At 38.1% G+C, this 12114-nt stretch overlaps 1 protein-coding gene across 2 annotated transcripts; it reads left to right on the top strand.

The window, feature by feature from the left end:
* The first annotated feature begins 87 nt into the window (after positions 1-87).
* srsf11 (serine and arginine rich splicing factor 11) lies at positions 88-10862 on the top strand. Of its 2 annotated transcripts, XM_015356312.2 has the most exons (13): positions 88-403; positions 1440-1573; positions 4061-4170; positions 4863-4955; positions 5061-5110; positions 7227-7360; positions 7552-7633; positions 7941-8066; positions 8285-8374; positions 8469-8558; positions 8913-9096; positions 9387-9443; positions 9733-10862. In XM_015356312.2, exons 1-13 carry the CDS (start codon positions 282-284, stop codon positions 9925-9927), a joined length of 1467 nt encoding a protein of 488 aa, XP_015211798.1. In that variant the 5' UTR covers positions 88-281; the 3' UTR covers positions 9928-10862. The 2 variants fall into 2 exon arrangements, with proteins under 2 accessions (XP_015211798.1, XP_015211799.1); XM_015356313.2 differs by lacking the exon at positions 9387-9443.
* Positions 10863-12114: the final 1252 nt, after the last annotated feature.

Consider the following 12114-nt stretch of genomic DNA (forward strand, 5'->3'; position numbering starts at 1 on the left):
AATAAAACGCCCCTTTCCCTTTCCACTGCAGAGTCTTCGTACTGCGCATGCGGTCCGCGCGAAGGCTTGTGGGATACGGATAGTAATTACAGTCAAGGTAGCCGTTGTTGTGGCTCAATGGCGGCTGTGGTCTTGTGAAGTGTATAACGTAAGGAACCTTCCAGAAACGTGGATAGTTGGCGGAAAGAATAAGAAAATCGATCATTCGACGCGGCGTTCAACGACGCACTGTATATTTTTTGTTTGTATTTTAATGTGTTGGAGTAGGGCGGTGAAAGAAAATGAATAGCACCACGAACGTAATCCAAGTGACGAACGTGTCTCCCAGCACAACCTCCGAGCAGATGAGGACACTCTTCGGATTCCTGGGAAAAATTGACGAGCTAAAATTGTTTCCACCAGAGTAAGTGAAGCGTAAGAAAACACAAGTATAAAATAGAAAGGGTACAGTTATTTGAAGAGTGCCTTTACTTCTTTATTTTGTGCTATCGTGAGAGGAGGAAGTATTGTTTGATGTTTCGCGGCCGAGGAAGGATATGCGCGGAGTGTAGGCCGTCCGGCCTACTCGCGGTGCAGCCGCCCGGTTTCTAACTACAGTCATGGCTCCGTGCGCTCCCGCCCGACATGATGTGCAGCTGCTAAGTCAGCAATCAAAAGAGAGGGAGAAATTGAGCATCATATACTTGATTTCTTTAAGGGAGAGTTTGCCGGTGTCGGTCGCTGGGTTGACTACCTAGCGTAATTAAAAAAAGAGAAAAGCATTATGATTCTGTAATCGTGTTTAGTCCCGTCTCGAAATTATGCGACGTATGTAGTCGGCGAATTTCTTTTGAAAAGCTCAAGTCATGGAACCGTTATTTTTGCACTGGGAAAAGACAAATTAAGTGGGTTGTACAGTGTAATGCAAACTGTTCTCAACCCGTTTGTTTTAAAAGCGACGTGGATTATACTGATGACTAAATTAGACTGTGGTTATGGAGAGAAAAGTCTGTGGGGGAAGCAAGGGAGAGAAAAAGTTATTAACTTATGTGTTCTGTGCTTTTGCTGTTTTTCACCTGTCGAATAACAGCTGGCTGCACCACATAGCAACTGCAGTTAAAGGTAGGAGGCTCAAGACATCATCTTGGTGCTTTTATGGCTAAAACGTGACAGCTGGCATATTGAAAATTGATCTCCTCCAACGCTATCCAATCAGTATGACTTTAAAACAATGGAAAACAGAATTAAAAGTAGAGCATGAACAGTGAAATGCATTAATATACAGAGCGTGGTACATTTTGGACTCTGAAATACAGTCGACCTAGGTTAAAGCCTGTGTTCCTAAAAGTTATAGACAAAGATCTGATTTGGCCTAAGGAAGGATAAGAATATATCGGCATCTGTTAAGATTTCCAAACTGGTCTGTTTTTCTTGCACAACCAATTTGTATTTTTTTCCAGTGAGTCTCCCTTGCCAGTGACTTCACGTGTCTGTTTTGTAAAGTTCCATGACTCTGACTCGGTGGGAGTGTCTCAGCATTTGACAAATACAGTCTTCGTGGACCGGGCCTTGATTGTCGTCCCTTATGCTGAAGGTTTGTGCTTTGTTTCTTCTCTTGTTTGTCACGGTTATGAATGATACCCCCTGTAATGTTGGCCTCACAGAAAAGATGTGATACTGAATATCGCAGATCCTTGGTATACTGTTGAAAATAAACTATAGGGCAATGTATTGCACAAATCTATGCTGCAATTCTCCTAGTTTGCAAAAATCATTTGTACAGAGTCTTTGTGTTGAAGATTCATAGAAAGAAATGAGCATATTTTAAGGTTGTTGCATGTGCCCTTTTGTCTAACAAAGCACCTGAAGGTGTGTAAGGATTTAGAGCTTCCTGCGTTAATATCAGGAAATACCTTTGGATTTTCATGGCACCTGGTCATTTCTGCTGAGTGAAGCTGTGGTGAGAATTCCATGCAGTATACCAAGGTCTGAGCGAAACTGGGTTTGCTTGGAAGAGAATCGTGAGAAGCTAAAAGAGCAGCAACGCGGTAGGACAAGAATTAGCTTTCATGTGTAACCATGCTTTTCCCCGTTTAGTTTATCACTATTAAACTTTTCTCTCTGTTATTTGTGTGTGTGATTTTTGTAGTGGAGAAGGCAATTGCAGAGCCCCCTCCTTGATGCCTGAAAGTGGTCCTCTGCAGCGAACAGGGGAATGTAGACAATTACAAAAGGCCAGCAAGCATTCAAGCCCCCCTCTGTTTTCCTGGTGTAAACACTTAACTCTCTTCTTTCTTGTTTTCTTTGTGTTTTAGGGCTTTTTAATCAAAAGGAGGATTTATAGAAAGTCATCACTCTTATAACTGTGCAATGAGATTTAAAGCAAATACTGGCTAAGACCTAGTGTTCAAAGCAAAATCTCTTGACTAATTTTAAATATCAGTGGTTTCTAGACAGACTTATAAGGTTTATTATATACATGTTTAATAGCATATTATTATTCTAGTAATTCTAAAAGCATCAGTGTTTTTTAAAGTAAGAGATACTTTAATTTCGCTAATGCATTTTTAGTCCCATTGAAATATTTGATAGATTTTGGAGAAGCATGGTAAGATCAATTTTAGTACATAAAAACATGCAGAGCGCTTTGCATGTTTTGCGGTTAGCGTTACTTGTCAGAGGTTAGCAACTTTTTTTCCTTCCTTTAACATATTTTTCTCTTTCATTCACCTTTTCATTGTTGGCAGCACCCAGATTAGTAAATATGGTGATGATTCACGTGATTAACTGGCTCTGGGCTCTTCCTAGATGTGCACTCAAAATGGAAACTGAGTTGCATATTGGCTGAAATTGAAGTTCTCTGCATTACATATGCATTTTTTCCCCAGAGAGCGTACAAGTGAATTTTTACCTAAGAAACGCGTAAGACACAACACATTTGCAGTATATTTGCTGTGTAATATTTTGATAAAAATCCACTCCACATAGCACAGAAAGAAGGGTTCAGTACCTTTTTTTAACAGTGGCTTTTCTTTTTTTGTTGTTGTGTTTTACAGTTCTTTTTCCTGGTTCAGCCAATCCTATTTACCAGGCCCTGCTGAAAATACCACCCAACAGTTTTGTCTTCTGCAGCTAATCCAGTTTCTCAAGTGCCCTTTATATGTTGTGTGTTTTTGTTGAGATAGTATTTACTAAAGCTAAATAGTCACCAGTTTATGAACAGCCTTGGACCATCTCACAGGGTTTCACTGTTCTGGGGGCATTGGGCACTTAGTATTAAAGCAGGGCTTTTGCTGGCAGTAAACCTTAACTTTTTGAGATCATCCAGTTTTCCAAGCAGGCAGATGGAACTTAAAAGCCTCATGTTGTCTGTATTGCATTTGATCACTTTTTGCCACAAGTAGTCGGCTTACGTTTTCTAAGGTGGCTTAACTTCTCTCCTAGCTACCGTGTTACTAAAACAGGTAAGGAAATAGTAAGCCATTTGGCATTTCTAGGAGTCTGGAACAGCATAGATGTAACCAGCAAAAGCCCAGAGAGACGATTCTTTAAAATAAATCTGTTTTAATGTTAAATGTATTTTATCACCTGTACTTGTTTTTAAGTCATGAACCAAACTGTGTAGCAGTCAAAAATCAAGTCGGTTTCTCGTGGGGTGTGCTCTCGAGTTTCATAAGAGTGTGTTTATAGACGAAGCAAGCAGCCGACGCGAGTCGCTTGTTCATAAAACATCTTATGAAACTTGAGAGCACACCCCACGGGAGAACCGACTGTGCTTGCTAACGTTTGGTTCATGACTTAAAAAACAAGTACAGGTGATAAAATCTTGGCAGTGTTAACCACAGTAGTGTGTATTGTGATATTTAATTTTCTATTAGTAACCTGCGCTAATGAGTAGAGTGAGGGGACATATGTCAACGATGAAGAGCTGAAAAATAATTTATCTATAGTGCAAATGTATAGTTCAAGACTCAGTAGTTTCAAAATCTAAGGAGCTGGCTTGAACGAGTCTTCTTTTTTTGGGTGTTTGTGTTTTTTACTGTTGGAGAGCACTTATTAATGCTGCTTTGTTTTTCTGCAGGAGTAATTCCTGATGAGAGTAAAGCTTTGTCTTTGTTGGCGCCAGCGAATGCTGTTGCAGGGCTGCTGCCAGGGGGAGGTCTTCTCCCAACTCCAAATCCCCTTGCATCGGTATGGTTTTTAAATTCTTGAAATTTTGAGATGTTCTAGTGCCTCTATTCTGACGGGCATTGTTCATACTACCAAAATGTTTCGTATTGTAGCACCACGTGACCACCCTCTGTCTTGTGCGGACAGGCCTCAAAAATTACTTTGTTAAAAATTTACCTTCTAAATAGTGTCACTGGCATTACTCTTGATTTATCTGTTGCTAGCATCTTAGGAATGTGTGCATTCAATCTTGACTCATAAATGATTTGTAAATTTTAGTGGTATCTATTGAAGAAAAGTTTTTTAAATGCAAGTATTCCACCTATGGAAGGATGCTGCGCATTGAAAGTGGAAAACATTACTTCTCAGAGCTCCATCTGAAATGAGATTGGATTACAGGTTTCATTTGGCCATTTAAAGTGTTTTTTTAAATTTGATTCAGATCTGACTTAACTGCTAAAAGTTGTTCAATATTCATGAGTGTGCTGGTTCTTGAAAGGCTTTGGAAACCTACTTAAGGAAGAGTCTACTTGATTTATTTCTGTCATGGGGAGTCATGTGAGCATGGGAGGAGATGTGTGAACAATTCACAGTGAGAAATTTAAAAATACAGCTTGTGATGCAGTGTAATGACAAAAGTGATGTGTAAATATGTAAAATCCTGAAAGTGTCAGTGACAAATTCTTAGGTTTTGTTTAATATTTAATTGTCAGATTGGAGCTGTTCCTTTGGCTGCCCTTGGAGCACCCACTATTGACCCTACTCTGGCTGCACTGGGTTTGCCAGGATCCAACATGAACTCTCAGGTTTGCAAAGCACCCGTTACTATGGTATTCAGTTTTAAAATTCTGAACATTTATTTTATAATTTCTGAACATTTGAATTAAGTTGATTCAATTTTTGTTTTGCAGTCTCTGGCTGCAGATCAAATTCTGAAGCTCATGACCACTGTGGACCCAAAGTAAGTACTTCTTATGAGAATTATTTGTAAGGTTAAGGTTTTAGAGCAAATATAAAGCGTAGATTTAAATGGGATAAAGTCTTCTTACTGAGGTGGCGTCTCGAACTGAAGCCGATCCATTGCCTCACCCTCTAGCCTCCTCCATTGCATCTTGTATCTCCAGGCATCTACATCAATTGCCTTTCCGGCATCTTCTTTCACTGAGTCAAGCCATCTTACTCTAGGTCTTCCTCGTGGCCTCTTTCCCTCAATTTTCTTTTCTACTACTTCTTTTATTAGATCTTGATCTCTTCTCATTACATGGTCATACCACTCCAGTCTTCTTCCTTTGACAGTATCAACAATATCAGTGTCCTTATAAAGCTCTCTTAATTCTGTTTCTCCTTCTCCATTTTCCATTTTCTTTCACTGGTCCAAAAATCGTCTTAAGACAGTTTTCAAAACCCATGAGTTTACTCTCCATCTTTTCGGTGAGTCCAAAGCTCTGCACCATACAGTACTAATGGATTGTCTGTGAAGTGACTCTCCTCCCCCCTGCAGTATTTCAGTATGTATGCTGTCAATTCCAGGGGCCTTCCCTTTCTTCATCTTCTTTATCACTACCTCTTGGATCATCCACTTAAGACTGTACATCCCGACTCCTCTGTTCTTCTCGTGTGTTGTCGGGGATCTTGTCACTATTCAACTATTCCTTGAAATATCTCATGGTTCGGTAGAATTCTCTTGTTTTTGGACCTGTTCTATTTTGCTTTCAATATATTTCCTTTTCTCTCTCCCAATGAGCCTTTTGGTTTCTTAACGAATCTATTCATATTCCTTGCAAGTTTTTCAGTAATTTTTGTCTGCAAGCCATTTCCTTATAGTTTTCCTCTTTATGATTTCTTTGCACTCTTTATTGAACCAGTGCCTTCTTCCCTTTGCTCTGTCCCTTTCAGGTTTCAGAATCTCCTCCATTGTTTCCACCAGGCTGTCCTTAATTACTTTAATCCTTACTTTTATCCTTCAACAAATTTGTCTACTCGAAAGTTACCTTCCTTTTTGCTCTTCTTGCAACATGATATCCTCTGACGAATCTTGACAAATACTTAGAAGTGATCCGATTAAACTTCTGACATCTTCCCCTTTACTTCTGTGTCTTGCATCGACTAAGACATGATCAATTTGGTTATGTGTTACCTGGTCTGGGGAGCACCAAGTCATCTTATGGATTTTCTTGTGTCGGGAAATATCTATTTTGCATCAGCAAAGTACATTAGTTTATTCCGTTTTCATTTGATGTGTCATGCAGACTATGTAACCCTTTGTATGGTTTCCATACTAGTTCCCTGCCTAACTTGGCATTAGCATCTCCCAGAAAAAGTTTTCATTCAATTGTATCACCTCATATATCGTTTCTAATATCTCGTATAAGATGCCCTTCACTTCTTCATCTTTGTCTTCTGTGGCTGCATGATAGGAGACTATAGGCAGGTTGTTGTATCTTCCTTTTAATCTTATCAGGCATAATCTCTCATCTGTGGCCATCTCTATCTCTTATCTTAAAATGTTACCTTCAGTTAGAAACGGAAGTGCCTGCTCCAAACCCCACTGAATAAGTATGTGTGATCCTTCTCTTGGCCACAATGTCTAGCTTGTATCTTTTTAATTCCTCATACAGGATCCTGACTATACCCAGTGTGTAAAGTAATCTTACATTCCATGTATCACATAGTATTCCCTTCTTCCAGAATCTCTTTACTTTTGTCATCCGAGGCTTATCATAACATGGTGTTTTACGATATAGGGGTGTTAACCCTATGATCAACCTCCAACCTGGAGGACCAGGGTACCACTCTGTCTGACCCATCGCTAAAGACCCGTCTGGCTTGGGTGTTCCTGCCGGCATAGCTCAATTAGATCCTTTAAACACGCAAGCCTCCTCACCATGACAAGGTGATGATACCTTCAAGGAGGTAAAAGAAATCGTCAGGTTTTTAAAATATCTAGAAAAGGTTGCGTTTCATACAAGTCAAGTGTTAAATGGAAATGAAAGTATTCATGCAAACAACTTTTATGTTTTGTTTCATACTGCTGATGCTCCATGGATTTTTACTGAAATATTATGTTCCTTTTGCAGGTTGAATCATGTGGCTGCAGGACTGAATCTGAATCCTGCTCTAAAGGCTGATGCCTCCAGTAAAGAGATAGAAGAAGCAATGAAGCGGGTCAGAGAAGCGCAGTCATTGATCTCTGCTGCTATTGAGCCTGGGAGTAAGCACCTTTGTTTCTGTACCATACACGGGGCAAGCAAGGATGTGTTATGAGGGTTTTTTTTTTATAAGACTACAGTGATAAGTAATCTATACTTGCTTTATTGTGCCCAGTGTATACAATTGTATGAAAAGTTTATTGAAGTTTAAAAGGCCAGCATTACACATGTTGATCAGAAATCTCTGTTTCAGGTAAAAAGGAAGAGAAAAGGAAGCATTCAAGGTCTAGGTCCAGATCACGACGACGAAGATCCAGATCCCGCTCCAGGCATAGGTACGGTTAAAAAAACATGAATTCTGCTGAAATTTGATTTATCTGCTGTGTTAGTTAAAGAGCTGTTTCTATAAAGCTTTTATTAATAGGTAAGGTGTAACAAAATTAGTAAATGTGTTTTTTTGTTTCCACGCAAAATATATTAAGAGCTTTAATGACTAGAAAATGAAGTCCTCAGCATAGATTACAGGAACATTGTTTTATCCTACACATAAAATTGGCATTTCTCACAACTAACGATATTGAGGTGAGAGCATTAGTAGTTGGAGTCCCGTTTTTCTTAAAAAGGTATTATTTTGCTAAATAGACGTTCAAAGAGCAGATCAAGACGGAGGACACGGTCAAAATCAAGAAGCAGGAGAAGATCTAAAAGTCCTCGGAGAAGGAGGTCACATTCTAGAGATAGGAGTCGACGTTCCAGGAGCAAATCCAGGTATGTTTTGTTCTTAGAATTTTGTCATTTGTAACTTTTGGATCAGATATGTGTTTCCTAGTAGTATACATTATTGTAAGTCATTTAGTAATTAGTTTTTTATTGTTAATAGAAACAACTTTCTGTCCTACAATTTCTTCACTTAAGTAGAAATTTTGTAGCAGGGTAAAGTAATTTTGCTTTTTTTGGGAAAAAAAATAATTTATGAATACTTACAGGGAAAGGAAAAAGGAAGAGAAAGAGAAAAAACGTTCTAAAACTCCTCCGAAGAGCTACAGCACCACCAGAAGGTCTAGAAGCATCAGCAGGTATGTGGTTGAACAGTTCTGTCTTTTTGCTGCCAGTCTCCTGTTTGCTATATGGGTCTCTACAGAAAATAACTAGTCTTTTTGCTATGGACAGGAGGCGCAGACGAAGTCGCAGTGCTACCCGCTCCCCAAAAAAGTCTAGGTCACCCAAGAGAAAACTTTCTAGGTCTCCGTCTCCCAGGAGGTGGGTATCGTATTATAGTCACCTTTTCTAGAAGGATACTTTGTAGTTACCAAGTTTTTCCAGTCACACTATCAAGACATTGGTGGAAAGTTAGATATGTCCCCAGCTACAGCTGTGTGGCAGTCTGGAGCACTGAAATATAAAGTGTCATAAGTTCAAGAAAAGATTTAATATCTGAGTATAAACTTTATTTCTGGAGTTTCTGTGTTCAAAACTTGTTTGCACAAAAAAATGAGGATAGTTTTTCCTTGTTTCCAAATTATCAGTATTAAGAATGTGTGATTCTATATACATATTTCTACACCTGTAAAATAACTTCCAGAAAATAAAAGAATGTATATCTTTGATTTCTAGGCATAAGAAGGAAAAAAAGAAGGATAAGGACAGAGAACGGGAGAGAGACCGTGACAGAGAAAGGGAGAAAGACAAAGATAAAAGCAGAGATGAAAGAGAACGGTCAACCAGTAAGAAGAAGAAAAGCAAAGACAAGGAAAAAGAAAAGGAGAAGAAATCTGACACTGAGAAAGGTGATGTTAAGGTATGTGCCTTTTAAATCTAGAGGAATATATTTTTTAAAGATTTACTTAATAGCAGTAGTAGTACTGTTCAGTTTATACCTGTACTGATGCAGCAATGTTTGATCTACCTTGAATATTTGTAGGATAAAATTACAATTTTGTATCAGGACTGGATATTGTTTTGTTAGGATGTCTATCTTGATGTATTGTTTTAACCAGAAGTTTATTTGATCATTTAAAGATACCATTATTTCTGCAGACCATTTAGTTGATTAATGAAGGTTAATGTATAATTGTTTAATCAACACAGCGCTCTAAACGGGAACTGTTGCAGGCAGAGATGACTAATAAGGGAGAAGTGAAAGAGGTATGATGGGTTTTTATTCTTTTATAATGTTGAATCACGTGGTCTGCAGAAATATTGATAGATTATTATAGAATTCTGCAGTACTGAATAGAATAGGTTGTGGAATGAGTTTAGCTTCACATACCTAAAGTAGTTTTTATTAAAGAGAAGTTGAAATGGCTGAAAAGTATTGTTAAAATATTATTTAACTTAATTGCTTATAAAACATTGAATTGATCTTAATAGAGTTGTTTGAGATACATAGGATTTATTGTAAATATATTTAATGTCAGTCCTTGTCCTTAATCAGGTAACCAGAGATTATGATGAGGAGGAACAAGGCTATGACAGTGAAAAAGACAAGAAAGAAGACAAGAAAGATGCAGTTTCCTCTTCCCCAAAGGCCAAGGAGCCTTCAGCTGAGAAACCTGCAGGGGAAACTGGAAAGGAGTCCAAAGTTAATGGCGATGATCACCATGAAGAAGATATGGACATGAGTGACTAAGGGTTCTGAAAAATAATCAGCTGGTGGACTGTAGTCATACCATGCAGACATGGATCAGTACCATTCCTTACACTTTTTTGTTTTTCCTTTTGAAAAGTAGCAAGAAATAAACTTGTTACCTGTAGAAAGCCAGTTGGTGAATAGTAGTCTTAAATCTAAAATGTACAGTTTTTATTTTTAAAACATCTTTCAGGACCTTCCAGAGTAAATATGGTTGAGTTATTTTCAGTAGATGGAATGAAGTGTGCATGTTGTGAGGATTATGTAAAGGATTTTTTTGCTGTTTTTTCCTAAATTGTATTTCTAAAAAATAAACTACAAAACCAGACAAAATAACTTTAATAGAGCCATGGTTAAAAATGTAAGTGATGAAATTTTAATGATTTTTCCTCTGAAATTTTGAGAGGTGAAAAAAGCAACATCAGTCAAGGGGTTACTGCACATTTTCTGCTTTGTGCTTACAGGGCTTGTATACAATATTAATTATAGTGAGATCAGTTTTTCCTTCTCAGGAGCTGATTTAAACTTGATTCTTGTTTTTGGAATGTAAAGAACTTTAATATTTTAAAACCAACTTCAGGCAGGTGGGTATGCAAGCATTTAATGTTACGTAGTCATGAGTTTTTTTAATCTATTACATTGAGCCTTATTACAGTAGTTTAGCTTGGCTGTCCATTTTCATGTTGTTCTTGGCTCCTTATAACTGAAAGCATTACTTCTTTTCATTTTCTTCTCTGCATAGTTTGCTTTTTTTACTGTGCTTCACTGTTAGTTGATGCACAGGTCTAATGTTTTTTGTGGTCCTGTGGAGATTTTCTCCCCAGGCATGAAATGCAAACATTTAAACATGTCATTTAGATTCTGCTTTGTGTCACTGTACAGTTTTCAATGTGTTTTACCAGTGGATCTTTGATAATAAAACCCATTCAAAAGTACTTTGCATTCTTGAGTGTTTTTAGTGACTGCCTGAAAACCTCTTTTAACAACAATGCTATTGTACAGGTGTTTTGTAATTTTTTCACCTATAGAAATAAACTGCTTATGGAAGAAAATGTAGGCATGTGCCGCATGTTAAATTAGGGAACAAAGTAGTAAAGAAACCATGATTAAAATATTAAAATTGTGATCACTACACATATGATACTGGTTAAAAGAAGTGGCAAAGGTTTATCTTGATAGAAACAATCGCTTAAAGGGGAACTGCAGTCCCAGTTTCTCAGACTGGTTATTAAATTTGAACTAAAAATCATTTCTCAAAATGGTGACAGAGTGGTGACGTGTTGTGTGTTGCTTGTCGTCTGTATGTCTTTTTCATATTATGGGTTTTTTGTAGCCAGTCATTCCAGCAATTATTTACAGTTGTGAGAAAGGTTGAGCCTTTTGGAATAATCTGGATTTCTGAATGAATTGCTCCTAAAATGTGATCTGATCTTCATCCAGTTTTGAGTCTGACCTTCCCTGTTGTATAAAAAAAACACAATTTAGGTTATGCGCTCTGCACAACAGAATTCAGTGCAGTATGGCCTGATCAAGAGATGTCGGAGGACCTCTGAAGAAGAATTGGAGAAGCTCATAAGACGAGAAAGGGTTACAAAAGGATTTCTAAAGACTGGAGCCTCCATCTGTCCACAGTCAAGCAGATTGTTCACAAATGGAAAAAATTCAGCACCGGCGCTACTCTCCGTAGGAGTGGGCGTCCTACAAAGATCTGTGCAAGGGTTAAGCTTTTCAAACTTGCATTTGACATTGAATGCACTGGCATTTTAATAGATACATCTAAAATTCATTGGGTATTCCTAACTTTTATCACATAGGTGCAAAAGTGGTGGTTTATTTGGACAGTGCTCCCCACAAACCAACAAAACAATTATATATAATGCAAACAAAAAAAAAATACCCCCCAAAATACAAAAACACTTCCTCCGACAGCTAAAAGTCAGGAGTCGGCTACCTCTCCCTTTCCCTACCGAAGAAGCCTCCTAAATAAGTACAGCATAGCCCTGCCCACCATCGGACCCTAACATTTATAATTTCCCCCCGTAACAATCCATTCATTTTTTCAAACAATAGAATATACAGCATGTACCAATAAAACAAAGAATCACGAACAAACCATTTGACCCTTTTTAACATTGTATAAAAACGGTACATCCTATACAGGAAGACGTGCGCATGCGCCACTTAAAA

This window comes from Lepisosteus oculatus, chromosome 9 (genome assembly GCF_040954835.1).
Source record: "Lepisosteus oculatus isolate fLepOcu1 chromosome 9, fLepOcu1.hap2, whole genome shotgun sequence".
NCBI classification, from domain to species: domain Eukaryota; kingdom Metazoa; phylum Chordata; class Actinopteri; order Semionotiformes; family Lepisosteidae; genus Lepisosteus; species Lepisosteus oculatus.